At 43.9% G+C, this 19,804-nt stretch overlaps 1 protein-coding gene across 3 annotated transcripts in view; it reads right to left on the bottom strand.

The window, feature by feature from the left end:
• Positions 1-19,804, bottom strand: part of ASTN1 (astrotactin 1) — a 536,836-nt gene that overhangs the window by 156,639 nt on the left and 360,393 nt on the right. For all 3 annotated transcript variants that reach the window (XM_069231561.1, XM_069231562.1, XM_069231563.1), the window contains one exon: positions 11,699-11,849. In XM_069231561.1, coding sequence (XP_069087662.1) covers positions 11,699-11,849 — 151 coding nt within the window. The remainder of the gene's footprint in view (positions 1-11,698; positions 11,850-19,804) is intronic.

Here is a 19,804-nt window from a genome sequence, read left to right as displayed (position 1 = left end):
CCTCTCCCAGACCCTCTCTTCCACACTCTCTGCTTGGGCTCTGTCTTCTTCTTTCTCTCTCTCTATCCTTCGCCCTTTTCCCCCTCTCTTTCCCTCTCTTATCCCTCTCGCTCTGGCTAGCAGCATCTCTTCCTGCCTTTCTCGCGCAGCCTCTCTCTGGCGTCCCCAGTTCCATTCTCCACCCTCCCTGCCTGTGCTTTGTGCCGCTGTCAGCCTCCAGCCTCTGCTCCTCATTAGTGGAGGCTGCCTAGCTCCTGGCTCGGATGCCATTAGCACACGTCTCTTTGATGCTCAGTCCTTTCAGTGGGGCAGGTGCAAAGCGGGGGAAGGAGCGTGAAGGAGCCCTGGAGGGGAGTGCTCATCTTTAACAGCTCAAAACCAGCCCACGTGAGTATTAAGGGGCATATTTATACTCCGTTTGCGCCGAATTTGCTTAGTTTTTTTCGACGCAAATTCGACGCAAAACTAACTCCATATTTATACTTTGGCGTTAGACGCGTCTAGCGCCAAACTTCATGGAATTAGCGTCATTTTTTTGCGTGAACACCTTCCTTGCGTTAATGATATGCAAGGTAGGCGTTCCCGTCTTAAAAAATGACTTAGGATTGCGTCAGGGCAGGCGTTAAGGGACCTGTGGGCTCAGAATGAGCTCAGAGGTGCCCTCCCCTGCCCCCAGGGACACCCCCTGCCACCCTTGCCCACCCCAGGAGGACACCCAAGGATGGAGGGACCCACCCCAGGGACATTAAGGTAAGTCCAGGTAAGTATTTTTTTAATTTTTTTTTTGTGGCATAGGGGGGCCTGATTTGTGCCCCCCTACATGCCACTATGCCCAATGACCATGCCCAGGGGACAGAAGTCCCCTGGGCATGGCCATTGGGCAAGGGGGCATGACTCCTGTCTTTACTAAGACAGGAGTCATTTCAATGGGGGATGGGCGTCGTAAAAAAATGGCGCAAATCGGGTTAAGACGATTTTTTTTGCCTCAGCCTGACTTGCCCCATTTTTGGACGCCCAAACGCCATTTTTCCCTACGCCGGCGCTGCCTGGTGTACGTGGTTTTTTTTCACGCACACCAGGCAGCGCCGGTCGGCTAACGCCATTGAATAAATACGGCGCCCGCATGGCGCTTCAGAATGGCGTTAGCCGGCGCTAATTTTTTTGGCGCAAAACTGCGTTAGCGCCGTTTTGCGTCAAAAAGTATAAATATGGGGCTAAGGGTGTGCGAAAGTTGCGCAATTTTCTTTCGTACAATTACGTGAAATTTCAGCGAAATGACGTGAAATTATTAAATAATTTCTCAAAATGCAAATCCCTTCTTTTGCTCTATATTTTAGCATGAAATGCATCTTAGTGTCAATTTTTAAGAGGTTGCTTTTAAACAAAGCACGGCGGACAACCGCCACTCATGTTCATTTGTTTGCACCCATTTCCCACAATTTTTCTTACCTTGAACAGCACATAATTACACAAAGTGGTGCACTCCTGGAATTTCGTGTAACAAGCATAACAAAATAATTGCAGACATTATGTGAATTACACCAGCATGATTTAAATTGGCCCAGCCTAATGAGTAGTTTGCATCTACGGAGGGGTTGGAGGAACTCAAAAGATTCAGCTCCCCATGCACAAGAAAATATAGAGGGCAACATTTCGAAGCAAATTTAATTTTTGAAAACTCTTGACTGTCATCCTAGTCATTTTTTTCTTTCTGCTTCCTACCTCCATTCTCCATTATGTTGGCCTTACTGCCAGTAGTTAATTTGTTCACCTTACTTGCTTCTAATACCGACACTCTTACCTGTTTCATGACTCTTCCCCCTCCTATGTTTTTATTCCTGGTTGTTGTGCCTCATTTCCTCCCCCATTGACTCTATTTAGTGTTCTTCTTTGTGCTTTGCTGGTTAATTTTCCTCCCCTAATACCCATAATATGGAGGAATCAGAGAGTGGTTAGACACTGAATGGGAAATCTAGGAGTCGTTTGCCATAAAAAGGAAAATTATGTGCCAGGGGGTCAGGGTGCGTTACCCTGCTTCCTCATAACATATTTTGTTTTATTTTTTAGGACTTGGGGACTGAATCCCCAAGCCTTAGGATGGTAGCCCCAATTTTTCCTTTAGGTTGCAGCCAGACAAACACAACGCATTGTTGAACTTGTAGATCCATTCGCCCTGTGGAGCCACATCATGCCCTCCAAAAAAGTAAAATATACAATGTTTCTGAACCTTTTTAAAAAACTACTGAATGAATTTGCACAATATCAAAAAAAGTATGCTTTCTGGACCAAGATCTTGCTTTCTGCCAAGTTTGGTGTAGTTCCGTTCAGCAGTTTTGGCTTTAGCTGTGTCTAGTTTTCCTATGGAAAAATGAATAGGGAAAATGTATTTTGGGACCCTCCTTTTTCTCAGCCCCCGATTGATGGATCACCCTGAAGCTTTCCAGAAAGGAGCTGAGGTGGCAGACCATTTTTGTAAAGTTTCATGAAGACTCGCCAAATTGTGCCAAAGTTATGACCAAACCAAAAAATTAATTTCCTATGGACACGTGGTCCTAACTATAACTTCACAGTTGTGACCGCAACTGTGTAATATATGTGTGGCGTGTGGGCGTCTTTATATTCAATGAAAATACCAAAGGTTAAAACTCAGTTACAGTTAGGAAAACTGTATTTCTTCTAAAGTTATAATTATAGTTACACCTTGAATTTATAATTTACACTCCACCTTCATGTTACTACAACTCGCGCTCCTCCAAACACAGTGTCGTCAACTCGCTAGCCACACTATAATGACTCTCACTTGTGCGTTTCGATGCACAGTGTTCTCACAAATGACCTAATTTGAGATGTTATAAGTGTTCTTTTGAAAGGTATGATTTCACTTAGTATAATATGAAACGGTATGAGCAGGGCATCAGAAACATGTGAGTAATAGCTGTTGTAGATCGCTATCGAGTTGACAACACAGTGTTAAGAGGTGCTAAATAATTTGAAGGTGGTGCGTAAATTATAAATTTAAGATATAACTACAACTGTTTGTGTAGGTTAAGTGCGGTTTGTAAAGAAATAATAAATAAAGTTCTTCTAACTATAACTAGGTTTTAACCTTTAGGTTTTTCCTTAAATTTCAAGGGTTTTTATTTTTTAATAAAAAATTGTTTGAAATCGTATAGTGGAGTGTTGTACAGCGCAGTGTTGGTAAGTGGAGTGCTACTGAGTATAGTGGGGACAGTGTAATTCAGTGTACTTTGTACACTAGCGTGTCATAGTGTGGAGTGGCGTACAGTGAAGTGGCGTACAGTAGAAGATCATGGAGTGGAGTAGCATAGAGACAAGAGGCATAAAATGGAGGGCATAGATTGTAGTGGTGTAGGGTGGTGTAAAGTGGAGAGGTGTAGAGTGAAGTGGCATAGAATGGAGTGGTTGAAGTTCAGTGGCGTAGAGTGGAGTGATGTAGAGTGCAATGGCACAGAATACATTGGCATACAGTGGAGTGGCATAGAGTTGAGTGGCATGCAGTGGAATGGCGTAGAGTGGAATACTGTCAGCGAAGTGACGTAAAGTGGTGTACAGTTGAGTAGCATTGACTGGAATAGGGTAGAGTGCTGTGGCGAAGAGTGGAGTTAGATAGAGTGGAGTGGCATAGAGTTGAGTGGTGTACAGTAGAGTGGTGCAAAGTAGAGTGGCATAAAGTAGAGTGCTGTAGGGTGTTGTGGCAAAGAATGGTGTGGTATACAGTAGAGTGTCATAGAGTGGAATAGCGTCAAGTGGAGTGAGGTCAAGTGGAGTAGCATATAGTGGAATAGCATAGAGTGGAGTGGCATAGAGTCACATGGCTTAGAGTCACATGGTGTAGAGTGGAGTGGCATAGAATGGAGTGGCAGACAGTGGCGTGGATACAGTAAAGTGGCATAAAGTGGAGTGGTGTACAGTGCAGAGGCATGCAGTAGAGTGGCGTAGAGTGGAGTGGTGTAGGGTGGAGTGGTATAGAGTGTAATATTGTACAATGTGGTGGCATACAGTGTAGTGGAATGCAGTGGAGGGCCATACAGAGAAGTATCATACTGTGCAATGGTGTAGAGTGGAGTTACGTAGAGAGGAATGGCAGAGTGGAATAACGTAGAGTGTAGTAGCATACAGGGTTGTAGAGTTGAGTGGCATTCAGTGGAATAGTGTAGAGTAGAGTGGCATGCAGTGGAGTTGCATAGAGTGCAGTGGCATACAGTAGAGTGGCGTACAGTGGAGTAGCATAGAATTGAATAGCTTGAAGTAGAGTGCAGTGGCATATAGTGGAATGGTGTAGAGCAGAGTGGTGTAGATGTAATGGCATAGAGTGGAGGTGTGTATAGTGGCATAGAGTCAAATGTCAGAGTGGAATATTATAAAGAGGAGTTGCGTACAGTAACGTGGTGCAGAGTGGAGTGGCATATAATGGAATAGCAAAGAGTTGAGTGGCCAAGCATGGAGTGGCATAAAGTGGAGTGGCATACAGCAGAATGACAGAGTGAAAGTGGGATAGAGTGGAATAGCTTAGCTTGGAGTGGCCTAGAGTGGGGGACCGTAGAGTGGATGGGCATAGAGGGGATTGGTGTAGAGGAGTGGCATAGAGTGTAATGGTGTAGGGAAGAGTGGTGTATGGTGTAGTACAATGCAGTTTAAAGAGACAGAGTAAAAGTGTCTGAATAGATGTAACTGAAATTTGGCAGGTGTATAGATTATTGAGTGGAAAGGATAATTTGTAGAATTAGTAGTAAATTGGATAAGTACTCTTAAAGTTATAAGTGACACAACACATAGTTATATATTGTGCCGCGGTATACCACGGTACATTTGTGGTATACCGCTCTACATGCTGATTTCACTGCAGTGAATCACTGCCTAAGGGCTGCCTTTATAAAAGTAAAGGGCAGCCATGTACTTTTCACCACACCTTGGCTGTGTTCTGGGTTAGGGACTTAAATGGAGGTAAGTAGTAGGGCCTTAAATATGGGTAAATAGTATGTTTTATTGTTGTTCTGCTCCCTACCTAGTTCATGTTTATTAAAGTGGTATTAGGTAGGGAAATGTATTAATATTTTTCTATATCATTTTCAAAAGGTTTACAGAGCACAACAAAAGTACCCACAGAGTACAATGGTAGTTACATAAAAAATAATGGAAAAAATAAAAAAAACACTATAGTACACTACATGTGTGAAATATGGTGTAGTACAGTATACATGTTTTTTACAGAGAATATTTTTGTTTAATTTGTCTAAGTAGCACAGTACTTTCTAGTTAGTATTGCCGTATTCTGTTAAAAAAATGTTTGAAAAGTAAATATGTAAAAAATTGAACAAACACTGCAGTAAACTATAGCTGTGAACTATAGCATAGAATAGTGTTTTTTTTACATTTAAAAAAAATATTTATGTATTTTTTTAAATTTGTTTAAGTACTTCACTACTTCATAGGTGGTACCGCGGTACACAATTAACTTTTTTTAAACATATAGAAACTTAAAATAATTTCCCCTACCTACTACTACTTAATAAAGTGGTATTTGGTAGAGAAAAATATAAAAGCTACCCCTTACCTTTATCAAGGGCCTTACTTAACCCAGAACACAGCCAAAGTGTGGGAAACACACCATGGTTGTCTCATACTTTTGTAAACACAGTCTTCAGCCAATCATATACTGCTTTGTCATTGGCGTGTACCGAAAAAGAATCACCTGCAAACCATAATCTACAAACCTGGCAAATTTGATGAAAATGTGTTCAGCCATTTTTGAGCTACAGGACAGTAGAAACTCAATGGAAAATGCATTGAAGAAAAAACCTGTTTTGGGAGTCCCCTACTTAGGAGCCTGCAAGCTCTTATTCATCCGGCACCAGTAGAAGATTTGAGGCAATCTAGATTTATGGGCAGTATCTGATAAGAAATCTATAGTAGATCACAGACTGGCATTTTTTGCTGGATGGTAATTATCTGGAGGTGAAATTATGTTGTAGCACCTTCTTTGACAGCACCTTTCAGCTAGATGAAAATCTTACATTCTCCTACAAAAGATGCATATGCATCAAATATATTTGCTGAATAGGTGCATTGTGGGAAGTTGCTTTAAGGGCTTCTATTTTGGAAGTCTTTTTTGTGGTAATATAAATTTGCTGTCTGTATCTTTAGATGTAAATGGTAGATATTTAATGCAATGAAAGAAAAAAAAGATTACAAAGAAATTCCTCATAAAATATTAATGGCTGGGCTACACTTACAGACAATTATATAAGTTGCAGAGATAGTGAAAATGTTTGTTCAATTTACATCACTCAAATGATAAGAGGAAGAGATAAAGGAAAATGGATTCTGACTTGTTCTCTTTGAAATGAGCAAAGCTTGATTTACGCCTCTGATAAAGCACAAAGGCCCTCATTATAAATTTACTGTATTATGATTAGGGCAGGCTCGGTTACCGCTGTAACATTTTCTCAGCGGGCTGCAGAATCAGTGCGAGGCTGGATTGGCAGTCCCTGGGGAGTGGAGCAATGAGGGGCTGGTTTTTAGTAGAGCCAGGTGAAATTTCATTCACGCTTGTCTAATCTCACGTATTTCTCGCATTTCATGTTATGACTCCTGTGCGAAATGCCCGAGATTAATCCATTGTGCCCTGTCACATAACTGAGACGACTTCAGGTAAAAATCCAATTGCAAGAGCACTGGAAAAAAAGGGTAAAACTGAAAAGCGGTGACTGTTGTGTGTGTCACATGCGATTTTTTATGCGAATTGCATCTTTATACCAAAAATGGACGCGGGGACGCACTTTGGGCCACAAAATAGTGCAAAATGTTAAAGCCCGATTTTTTGCATAATAACGAGTCGTTTTGCATCATTTTTTGGGGCATTTTGCTAGCTTATGCAGACGAAATTACACATATTTGATTCAGACCTGGTTTACGGTCAGCCACTGCCTTTCTCTCGCTCTCTGGAGAGTATGGCAACAGGCACAGTAGACAGGAAGAGAAAGACAGGGCGAGAGATTGGAAGGAAATGGACAGAAAAGAAGAGAGAGACAGAGAGCAGGGCCTGGTCTGAATATTTTTGCCAGTTCTACTTTCGGATACCAGTGTGACCCAGGGGAAGGGGCTGGTTTCAGATTATGAATGCCTAACATGACCCAAACATGCCACTTTTGCCTCATTCTAGTCACGGCCTCCTGCTGTGTAAGGCTAGTTTGAACATTTTTGCAAGAATTGAATTTTGGCTCCAACTCTCGTCCTGATTTTAGTGCAAGTGAATGACCAATTACAGCTGGTATACCCCAGCATAGGGAAATTATTCCTTTCTCTGAAATGGGAATAACACACAAACCCATTAATGCCTCTTTATTTTACCCCACTATGAAGAAAGCAATGGGCCAAAATCCACCCCAGTTTACCAGCTGCTTCATGCATGTGCTAAATGGATGCAGGGGCTTTGTCTAGGCCAGTGGTGAGGATGGGGAGGCAGGCAGAGCCTTGAGCCGGTGAGGGACGGGGGAGCACAGTTGCAGCTCCCCCTGTAGTGCAGAAGCTGGGTGGGCAGGAGCTAGACTCGGCAGTCGCCTGCACCACTACACACAGGTCCTGTGTTTCCGGGCCTGGGATTCCCAGATCTGGTATTTTCGGACTTGGGGCCATATGTACAAACACTTTTTCCCATAGACACAGAATGGGTAAAAACCATTGCTACATCTGGCCCCTAGTACTCGCCGTCCCGGAAATACCGGGCTACTCAGAGTGGCCCAGAGCAGTATCCTCTTCCTGGGATACCGACTAAGGGCCTTAGTCTTACTTTGAATAATACTGAAATGACCAACTGAGTGTCATCGTTTTGTGTGTCAGCAGGATACAAGTAACAATTGTAAATGATTTTATGACTTTTTGCAGTGAGAATCTTACCAATGTTTGTAGTATGCCGGTGAACTCCCCTTAGTGCCTTCTGTGTCCGCTATTTGCTCATTAGTACAGCGCCTAATACCTAGTTCAATTATTTGCCTTTACATTAGGGTGACCAGGCGTATCGGATTTCCAGTCCCGGTTTTTAGAGGACTGTCCCAGTGTCCCAACGCTTCTCTTATTTTAAATAAATGTCCCTGTTTCTGGGACAAAGGTCAGATAATTAAATAAATGTCCTGGTTTTTGGGACACAAGTCAGGTCGTCTAGGGAAGGATAAGTTAAAGACTCATACAAAGTATGAAATAATTAAAGTAATTTATCTGTTACAGTCGGGCAACACAGTCCCCCTGTCTGCTCCCAGTATAGGCATACATTCACAAAGCTGTGCAAAACAAAGGGACAGGCCAGATATAAAAGTGAGAGTAAAGTCTTTAGTCCTTCTTTTATGTCTGACCTGTCCTAGTTTTCGCTCCTCAAAATCTGGTCACCCTACTTGAAATACCACCACTTTCCAGGATCTTCAACTGCCCTTACCCTAGAACTCTCACGTTTTAGCGGAAGAACATTAGTCATCTCAGGCTGTGTTAAGAGCGGTAGATAGTGAAAGCATGGAAGGTCTTGACCGAGAAAGTAAGCAGTGTTTGGCTTCTTTGGCCAGTCTTCTCCCTTTTTTTCTTTATTTTCTCTCTTTTTATATATTTACCGGGGCTTCCGCCTGTATCACAGCCTTTCACTCTTTTTTGTAACCAGGATTGCCCTCTCATACTACTGCTTCCTTCCACTGCTCTCCAATGTTTTTTTAACTTTCTCCATCTTCACTAGCTGTGGTGTCTATTCCTGCAGCAAGGTGCAGGCAGGGAATTAACCAGTGCATAGGAAGCAGTGGTATCTACCAACCTCAGGAGATTCATACAAACACAGTACACCACATCCTATCCTTGTATCCTCACAATTTCACACTTCCACGCTGGTGCCTTCATACTAGCTTCTGCAGACAACGGTGCCATCCATACTCCTCCGCTCAGACATGAGCACACAGGGCCGGCTTTAGCGCTGGTGGCGCCCTGTGCAACAGTCTTTTTTGGCTTCCCCCAAGCCATGACCACCTCCTCAGATTTCCTCACTACCACCTGGCAAAAGTGCCCCTCAACTCGCCATAGACCCCCTTTCATATACATTCATTTGTTTTAAAGCACTTAAAAAGGCTGGCCTTACTAATCCACTCAGCTATCCACATAAAATATAAGTTCTGTTCTTTGCAGCAGACATATTAACACTGTACACTACTTTATGGTGAGTCAAAGCTGCCTCTAGACAAAACTCCCATCTCTCTCCCTAACAGGAACATTAATCACAAGAGGTATCTTGACATTTCAATTGCTTCCTGAAGGCTGGACGCACAAGGAACTTTTCAGAAGGTGATTTTAAATGGCAAGTTTCATAAGTTATTGCTAAACACAGCGCCCCCCTGAGGTCAGCGCCCCCCCAATCCAGGTCAGCACCTGGTGCAGCTACCGCTCTCACCGCCCTAAAGCTGGCCCTATGAGCACATACAGTCACGTCTACACAGACGTCAGAACCATCTACTCTTCCCCGAGCAAAGGCATCAAGAGTTGTGTCCACTCAGGCATTGGTACCACCCACACATCCTCATCCAGAAAGAAGCAGCAACAGCATTTCAAACCTCAGGACCAGAAACACTTCCCAACTCTGACAGAGGCAAGGATAGCTTTATACGCTCAAACCTTAGAACTGCTCACTCTTCTGGTTCCAGACAGTAGTGATAGACCTTGGCACCACATAACCTTCCACAACCAAAGGCAGCAACAGCTCAGTTCACTCCAACCTTTGTATCACCCACACTTCCCAATCCAGGCAAAAGTAATGACATATTACCCCGCCCGACCCTTGTACCACTCACGCTTCTGTACCCATACAGAGGCAGTGACAGCTTTGAGGGCTCCCAAGATATTTAGAGCAGAATTAACCTGATTAATGTAGCAATAATAGAATTCTAGATGGGAAACAGTGAATTATGGGGTTGTTTCTCACTAAAGGGTTCTGAATGACATCAAATAGACAGCGAGAGAAAAGCTTGAGTTGTCTAAGATGTCCCTCAGAACCCTAAGGTGAATAACATCCCCAATATTCACTTTTTAACCACTTATAAATTGATTTTATTTATGAACGCCAAAACCATCTGCCCCAGAATTGAAAAGGTACATAGAGGCAAATTATTAATGGGGGAGTCATAGATAACATGGCGTCTCCTCCCTGCCCCAATTAAAAAAAAAAAAACATGGGCTCTTGCCACCCGCACCCACCACTCCCTGTGCCTTCCCTTCCCTTCAGAATATGTGCTACCTGCTTTCCAGCGCTGCTCTGAAAGGCTCATAGAGTCCTGCCAGAGCAACTAGGGAATCTTTTATGACGTAACAATAGCGGTTGACTAGTTCTGTTACCCACTGTTGCTACGTCATGGCAGTGAATTACCGGATTTAGAATCCAGTCATTCATGCTAATTCATGCATAGCTCTGTATGAGAGCCATGCATAACAAAGTGTTAACACCGCTAGCCAGACTCAATAAAAGTAGAGTGTTAGTTCTGCAACCTCGAGAGGCAGTGCCATTATGACAGTGGCCTAAAGCGGTTCTTATTTAGTACCAGTAGGGGAACATTTCAAACAGATAAGTAAATATGATATTATAGGACCCTACATGTATGCTATTATAAGTAAATAAACTGATTGATTGTTTGATAATACAAATCTAAAAAGATGCTTATTCACCGGGTCTCCTAAAACAGCTTACCTGAAACAAGTAAACTGTTTAATATAGTCATGAGACAAAGTACTATGCTTCACACTATTTATGAGTTCAATGTTTTTATACTTAGATTTTTATAGGAATCCAAATGAATAATTATGGGTGTTGGGCGTTAGATAATACTTAAGTACAATAATAGAACCATGTAACGTGTGCTGGCAGCCCCCTGATGAATGCAAAAGCAAATCTGGTCCCAGACAAGAGTGACGTAATCTGCTATATCACCGTTTTTTGTATAAAGATAACATTAGCCAAGGTAATGGCTACTCCGGACAGAGACACAATAAAACACGAAAATGTGATGGGTGGATTGCTTGGAAAGAATCAGCCACTGATAATTCCTTGGGATACATTCCAGTCCATCATTTTTATGCCCATGTGCTGCTCCAGATAGGGGATGACCTTGTGCAAATCGATCTTGGTCCTGCTCCAATAGAAACAGTCCAGCTTCCAAGTCACGTCTTCCTCTGCGTGGGAAAGCCCAGACTGATATCAGTTTTGAAAAGGCCCAGGACTGTCATGTAGCTTGGATCAATGCCACAACAAGTATGGGAGCCATGTCTAGCATGCCTGTTGCACTTAGGGCATCACATTAAAACAAGAAAAGGTGATAGGTGGAAAACTTGCCAAAGTCTCACCTACCGGTGATTGCTTTGGCCACAATACATTATATTGTTTTTATCCCCAATGCACTGCTCTAGACAGAGAAAAAACATATGCAAATCAGCTTTTTGAACCTCATTTGTGTGATGCAGCTTGAGCATAGGGCTCATGTCAGGGTATACTTATCGCACTTTGTAAGTCCCATTAAAACCACAAGAGATGTTGGGACAATGCTTGCATAAGTCTCGGCCATTGGTAATTGCCGTGGCCACAATTACATTCTGAGAGAGAAGCATGAGTTTGCCTACTACTGATACTGAAATGACTAGCACAACCTAATAATTATTTACTTACCACACAGCCAGTGGAGTCCAGCTTGCGGTCAGAAATGCATCTATAGTTCTTGCTGCATCCCCCGTTGTCCTTATTGCAATCCCGAACTGGTCCAAATGAATCCAGAAGAACTTCTAAGTTGTCAAATGAGGAAGAGGTCATGAGTTCTTCTCTGCAGAACAATAAAGGAGAGGTAAGTCCTGTGTTTATAAAGCCATTTATAAAATTAAGACACAGACCAGGGCCTAACCATTTATTTAATTATCTGCTACGATGCTTCTTACTGCAGAACAGGTGACATGATGGAGAGGAGGATAGTGGGGCAGTACTCATGTTTGCTTTCGCCCTAAAATCTACTCCGCCCTTCACACCACCTATCATTTCAGCTCTGCATCCATACTAAGGGACATGAAATTGCCTCCCATTCTGACTCTGACTCCCACTTCTGAATTATTATTTCGGCTCAGCACAAACCCTACAATAAAATTAGGGGTGTGTGAGGAGCTCCGCTCCGCTGGCGGAGCGAATGGAGTTTTTGGAACTCCACGCTCTGCTTGTCCAAAAATTCTGCTAGCCCTGTCAGCAGAGCAGATCTCACCCGGTGCGTGCTGCAGCCTGTATGGCCTTCACAGTGCAAGCGCAGACAGTCTGCCTACTGGGCTGCAGTGCGCACCGGAGCAGAGGAGGGAGGCATCCGCTGAAGAGGAGGACTTGTCCTCGACATCGGACGATGAGGAGAGGAGGATGACCAGAAAGACCCAGGTAAGTCCTTGTCTCTTTGGTTTTCGCTGTTTGTGCACACTGGAGACCCAGGCATTAAATAATGGTGGAAAGCTTGCCCCTCCTCCCACCGACCATCATTTTAGCACGGGGGATGAATATGGGGCTAAGGGGATAGCACAATTTTTTTAGATGGGAATGCCTACCTCATTCACGCAAGGTAGGTGCACACATCCCAAAAATGGTGCAAACTCCTATATTTTGATTTTAGACGTGCCTAAGGTCAAAATATACATATGGAGTTAGGTTTGCGCCAAATTTGCGTTAAAAAAAAGCAAATTCGCTGCAAACAGGGTATAAATATGCCCCTAAATGTTTGTGCAACATTAATTCATTCAATTTATTTAAACAATAGTTAAATGTATTTTCATATATTATAGTGCAATTTAAAATTTACATTTAATTTTTTTAACATTAAAATTACTTGATATGTATTTTTTAAAACAGTAAAATTAGTTCATTTGTTTTTCTTATTTGAGATGTGGTTTTGTTTTAAATCCCGGACCTAACTCCATTGTTATTCTATGGGAGAGTGTGGCACTACATGTGAGTAGCAATGGGTGGTGGTGTATTTACTCCAACTCTAAGCTGGAGTACATGTACAGTTGTTTTGGGTAATTTTAGAAGTGCTGTCAGTATAAGAAAGAGGCTTATTCTTTTGCAGGTGGTTGCATGTCCCTGCCTATACACCTTCTTAACCCTGCCCTAAACCCTCCTTACTCCTAAAAACCCTCCCCTTTAGTTGTAAATATTACCCAGTTTCCAGTCTCTCACCCCATCCCTCCTATGTTTACTACCAAGATGTATACCTATGTGTGTGGAGTTCCCTGCTGTCTTGGTGGAGATCTTTGCACATAAAAGCCAGAAGAGGTGAAGACAGAGACAACAACATGTAGGATGGTGAATACAATTTTGTAGTATGTTAATTCTACTATTTCAGTACTCCTAAATGTACTAGAAATGCAGTTAAATAAAATCATTCCCCCCAGTGTGTAAGTGCTTTAGAGTGCTTTCAAAAGTTACGTTTTTTAGTACTATACAGTCATATTGTACCTAGTGCATACATTTTTTTGAAGGTTTCTAGTAAAAGTATGAATTCCAGAACTGGAAACAACCTTATATTACCAATCAAAAAGAATAACTATTTGTCACTATAACACTTTAGATGATTATTGATTAAAGCCTAAACTGGCTTCCAAGCAGCCTTTACATTTGATGATTAATCTATTGCAGAAATCAACAATTCTTTGAGATGGCAGGAATCCTGGAGATAAGGACGGTTTCTTCTTTATCTCTCTGTCCCCCTCTCACTTCAAAGTATAAGAGACCCCCTCCTTCCCTTTTAACCTGAAACAACTGAAGGTGCATTAATTGTTCAGGAATATTTGTTATGCATTAAAAACCAGTATGTAAATGGATTTGCTAAAGTTAAAAAAGCTTGGAAATGTCCTTCCCAATGAACCCTGTATGCAGAATAGGAGGCATCATATAGTTGGCCTGGCCATCAGCTTTGTATTAGCCATTAGGGTATCTGTATCTCCCACAGCCTCCCACCACTCTCTCGAGGGACGTAGTCTTCGTGAAGAAAGATGTCAGACATCCCAGGACGACCTCTGTTTTAAGCTATTGTTCAAGGTAAGCCACCATGTCACTGCCCTCAGTACCTTCAAGGAGCCCCACTATGTGGATATTGTTCAGACGATTTTGGCCTTCGGCATCTTTGGCCCTTTGTTCCAATATAGGCACTCTGTCGATCAGAGTCTCCACTTGTCACACTAAGGGCCATATTTATACTTTTTGACGCAAAACTGCGCTAACGCAGTTTTGCGTCAAAACAATTAGCGCCGGCTAACGCCATTCTGAAGCGCCATGCGGGCGCCGTATTTAATCAATGACGTTAGCCGGCGTTAGCCGCCGGCGCTGCCTGGTGTGCGTGGAAAAAAACGACGTACACCAGGCAGCGCCGGCGTAGGGGGATATGGGGCTTGGGCGTCAAGAAATGGGGCAAGTCAGGTTAAGGCAATTTTTTGGCCTCAACCCGATTTGCGCCATTTTTTTTCACTCCCAACCCCCATAGAAATGACTCCTGTCTTAGCAAAGACAGGAGTCATGCCCCCTTGCCCAATGGCCATGCCCAGGGGACTTCTGTCCCCTGGGCATGGTCATTGGGCATAGTGGCATGTAGGGGGGCACAAATCAGGCCCCCCTATGCCACAAAAAAAAAAAAAAAAACACTTACCTGAACTTACCTTAATGTCCCTGGGATGGGTCCCTCCAGCCTTGGGTGTCCTCCTGGGGTGGGCAAGGGTGACAGGGGGTGTCCCTGGGGGCATGGGAGGGCACCTCTGGGCTCCTTCAGATCCCACAGGTCCCTTAACGCCTGCCTTTTGCAGACGCAAAAAAACGGCGCAAAAGCGACCGTACGTCATTTTTTTTGACCCGCCCACTCCCGGGCGTGAATTTTGCCCGGGAGTATAAATCCGACGCACATGCCTCGGAGTCGATTTTTTAGACGTAAACGCCTACCTTGCATCTCATCAACGCAAAGTAGGTGTCCACACTAAAAAATGACGCAAACTCCATGGACTTTGGCGCTAGACGCGTCTAACGGCAAAGTATAAATATGGAGTTAGTTTTGCGTCGAAATTGCGTCAAAAAAAATGACGCAATTCCGGCGCAAACGGAGTATAAATATGCCCCTAAATCTGCCTGGGCTGGGCACATCACTTTAAGTCCTGATTCCTCCTCTTTCACTCTATCTGACAGCTCGTGGTATTCCACCCTCAGCAGGCCAGTTCCATCGAAGCAGGGTCAATGTCCTGCTGGAGCGCAGTTTTTGTGTCTGCAATGGCAGCCAGTGTTCGTAGCGGGGAGACTGTGCTTGTTGTGGTCTTCCATTTCTCTCTGTACGGTGGATCCCGACCCGGCCGCCTCCACCACAGCATCCAGTTGTTTAGCCCTAGGCTTCCCCATATTTCGCTCAGCTGAGCATCAAGTCTGAGGGGGAGTAACAAGCAATGCAGACCAATGGGTTGGGGCAGAGGGAGCAGCCGGGGGATATTTGGCAGTGCCGTCATCCAGTTACACTGGGCCATGGTGTGTGGGCTGTACTGGGGCCTTTCACTTAGGGCACAGGTAGACTACTTCCTCCACAAGTGCCCTCTATCACCATTTGCAAGTCTCTCAAGTTCCTACCATGCCAGTGTCTCAGCAGCCTGTTCAACCAGTACAATTTTATACTCCAGCAACATAGGGTTAGGGTGTCTCAGTCTGGTCAATGGGGTATCCGTGCCCTTCTTGTGCCCAGTGTACCAACCTCGGTCTAACCAGCTGCCGCAGGACTCTATGCAATGGGGCTTGTCATAGCATGATCTCCTGGGTCAGCGAGCAGGCCAGTGTACTCCATTTTCAGGGCCCAATAACTGTTTCCCATACTATCAAGCCAGAAATGGTGATAGCAACCAGCCATAGAGCTGTTCTCTGGAGTCCTTTCCGAGTGTCTCTTGCCCTGCAAGGGACGTTGACTTGCGCCACTCTACCCACCCTTGCCACCTCACCTTAAATCAGCCAGCAGTCTTCAATCAGGGGTCTAGGTTGGCCATACCACGCACAAGGCCCCCTCAGGATCCACAGGCAGCGTTTCATATGGACTCCACCCAGAGTCAGGGTCTATTGCACACCCCTGGTGGGTCTGCACTCATTAGTCAGCTACAGCGGGCCTGCCTGGCCACCGAGGCCAATGCAGCCAAGGGGCAGCCTCACCCAGTCTGTCTCAGCTAGTTGCTCACCTCTGTCACTAAGTAGAGACACTGGGGTCCTCCGATACTCAAATCGTCATCTCTGGGTGGCTGCAACGGCTGACTTCTGCTGAGGCCAATCTCAAACTCCACAAGGTGGGCCCTGCAGCCTCCACTAATGTCCCAGCCAGGGAAATTTCTGCTGCTCTTGTTTCTCTGCATCAGGGGCACTCCACACTACCTGATTTAGCAGCACAGTGTTGTCACTCCTAGGGCATTTGTTGCCTTGGTTGTTTACCCGGGTCAGTGGTTGGAAAGGATAAATTGCCAGGCAGGAGCGGAGCAATGAAATTAAGCATCCGCCATGATGGCTAGTTGGCGACGCCCCTTCAACTTCCTTCTGTGGTTGGTTATAACTTTGCATGGGAAGTCCCACTCCCAAGCCCACTGACTCTCAGGTCTGCCTTGGAATATTGAAAACATTTGAGCTTCTCTGGAAACAATATACCCCCACACATCCTCCTTCAAGGACTACAAGAACATGGATATACAGGGCTGCTATTCTAAATGAGCCTGGCGCATTTATTTAGTTTGCAACTGGTTACCACCTATTCTGATTCCATGGTAGTAGCATTCCCTAAATGCCCTGTTTGCGACTAGCCGCAATTAGGGAATGCTATGTGCATGTGGTTAGGAAATCGCAAAAAGGAATGCCCTATTTGCAATTCCCTATTTTGATAATCGCAAAATACGATTTCTGGGGCCAGATGTAGCAAAGGTTTTTACCCATTCTGTGTCAATGGGAAAAAGTGTTCGTACATATGGCCCCTACTGAGTAGTCACCGCATTCTGCTATGCCGCATTTGCCTTTGTACATTAGGAAAGACAGTTTTGCATTTGTTAATGGCCCTCAACGGCGATTCGGAAGGTTAAGAAATACAAAATCCTTTCATACATATGGGCCCAAGTCAGTGGTTTCCAAACTGTGCGCCAGCAAAACTAGTCAGGGGTGCCATGAAATGATACGCACAAAGGTCACAGTTTGGGAACCACTGTTTTGTTGTTTATACCTAGTACGCTCCTCCTGGAGTCTTTTCTGTTAGTTCGTGTTCTTCTGAGTCTCGTCACCAATTAGCCCAAGCCAATATGTCCGATGCAGAGAGGAGCGGCTGCAACAGCCAGCACGGGGGCACCGAGGCGGCGTACAGTAACAGTGAGTGTTCAGGGAGGGGCTGGATAGGGCTGGGTGTTAAGGAAGAACCCGAAGGGATCAAATCAGACTTTCCGCCCGTTTTATTACAAATCTGTAAAGTTATGTAATTATAGTGAAGCAGTGCGCCGCGCTGCTTGTGAGCTGTACTGCATCCCTCCCACCCGACCCCTCATTCCAGAGCTGCAGGGAGGAGATATTTTGTGAACAAGAGGGCTCAGCGAGATGACCACCTTAAGTATTCTCTAGTGTTAAAAGAACTAGCCCACTAGACTAGTTACAGTCTGCAGAGATTAAAAGGAATAAGGTCTGAGCATGAATCAGGCGGGTTTCACAATTAGTGGAGATCAAGTTGTACAGTAACATCAAATCTCCCTCCTCTAATGCAACCGGAAGATTATTCAGAGAAGCGATCACCCGTCGACCCTCTCCTCCTTGAAGATGCGACCTCAGAAATGATTTGATCTGTACTACCCTGTGCGGACTGACATGTCTCCACTAAAAGGAACACACTGTTCAATTGCAGAGATGCTCTACACATTTCTTCCCTGCGTTAAGCCGGCAACATGGGATCTAGCTTGGGGGTTAGTTTTCCGCTTTGATTACATGTATTCTTGTATGAATTTCCTTGGATATATAAATGTGAATTAAATAGTATAACGATGTTCCAGTCCAGAAAACATGTAAGCAGCAGGTGAGTAACTGTAGCTTTTTGTTTTAGCCGCTGAACCCACTGAGCCATCCTCTAGATTTGTCTAATGCTTGTTAATTTGGCACAATTCCCCAAATCCGCCTCCCAAAAACAAAAACTTGTGGCTAGCTTCTAACACTCATCACTGAAACTTAAAATTCCCCTCAGTGACGTTCTCTCGTTTTCTACCCCAGACAAGTTCTGTAGTGTTTGCAGCCCTAAACTTCAAATTAATAAAGAAAACAGCAATACAACGATTCAGGTACATTTCCCTTCCAGATTACATTTTTCAGAGGAATACGCAATAGTTTTAAACTTAATTCTGTACATATGTCACAAAACTGTTTCTTTTTCTGGGAATTTTTAATGGTACTGAACCCATTTCAGTAAAAATGTGCATGCTGCATGCCTTTTAAAGTAGGGCTGAACAGCGCATTCTTTGTATATTTGTGTGCACATGCAGCAAGAATTACATCTCTGTTCTGTTATAAGCATTGCAAACTCAAGTATTGTTCGAAAAGGCAGTATGTCTGTCACTGGTATGCTTAAGCTTTTTATTTATTTATTTACTTGCAAACCTATGTAACATGCCGAAATATAAACAATCTAAACATATATGTTTGGCCGAGCAGCCAAGGAACACCAGCTGTGGCACTGAAGTGCAGTTCTTATCAGTCAGCTATGTACATGTGATCAGGCAAAATGTGGCCACTCACATTGCAAGATACCTAATGGATGAAGTGGGTTTAACCATTACCTTTTGTTATATGTTATGGCAGGCGGGAGCAAAGTGGGACTGACAGCTGAACAGACCAGTAGATGAAGAGGGCTAATTCAAAGCCCTTGTCTTGTGTGTATAATACCTTCATCGGTTTCATCTCAATTACTTTCAGGGAGAATAATGGAATACTCCCAAGGCTGGGCTTACATTGACCCCCCCCCCAAAAAAAAAGTAATATAATGGGGAACCGTGGCCAACAGTCAATAGGTCAAGGGAGCTGCAGGTCGAAAAAGTTTGGGAACCACTGGCCCAAGTCATTTCAGGTCAGAGGTCAGAGCCAAACAACACGGAGGGAATGACAATGGAAAAGTTGCATCTCACTATTGACTGATATCGGCTAACTCTTCCCGTTTATCTGCACTCTGCTGTTATTACAGTGCTCTGAAGTAACAGAAAGGCAATTGCAGCACTATAAAAAATGTGTTTACAAATAAATAACTGGAATGCTGCATGTATTGGCACTATCTACTCTTCTGATGATGGAGATTTTGCAAAAGATGAACAGATTTGAAATTAACTAGGTTACAGAAGTATGTTTTAAACATTTTCTCAAATTAATTTGCTGGGGAAAACCACTGCACACATTCAACGCAGACCATTTACACCCTACTCCAAAATAAAGGTCCAGTGACATGCATTTTTTTCCAGTCGCTCTTTGATCTGTGTTCCCACCCACTTGTGGGCTTGATTTGCAGTCTGCAGGGTAAAATGGGCAATAAACGATCTTTGCACCAATTTTACATGCATTTCTACCAAAATGTTTTACATTTGTTTAGGTCGAACGCGTAAGCTCTTTGACCTGTTGTAAGTATTGTGGGCTTTTAACCACGCCCACCTCACGCCCATCACTTTCTCTTGTTCATGGGCCTGCCTTTCAAAAATCCCTTGATGTCATTTGTGATTGCTTTATGTTTGGCCCACCTTGGGT

The sequence above is a fragment of the Pleurodeles waltl genome, chromosome 4_2, assembly GCF_031143425.1.
Source record: "Pleurodeles waltl isolate 20211129_DDA chromosome 4_2, aPleWal1.hap1.20221129, whole genome shotgun sequence".
Lineage (NCBI taxonomy): Eukaryota > Metazoa > Chordata > Amphibia > Caudata > Salamandridae > Pleurodeles > Pleurodeles waltl.
This window is presented reverse-complemented; position numbering and strand designations above follow the sequence as displayed.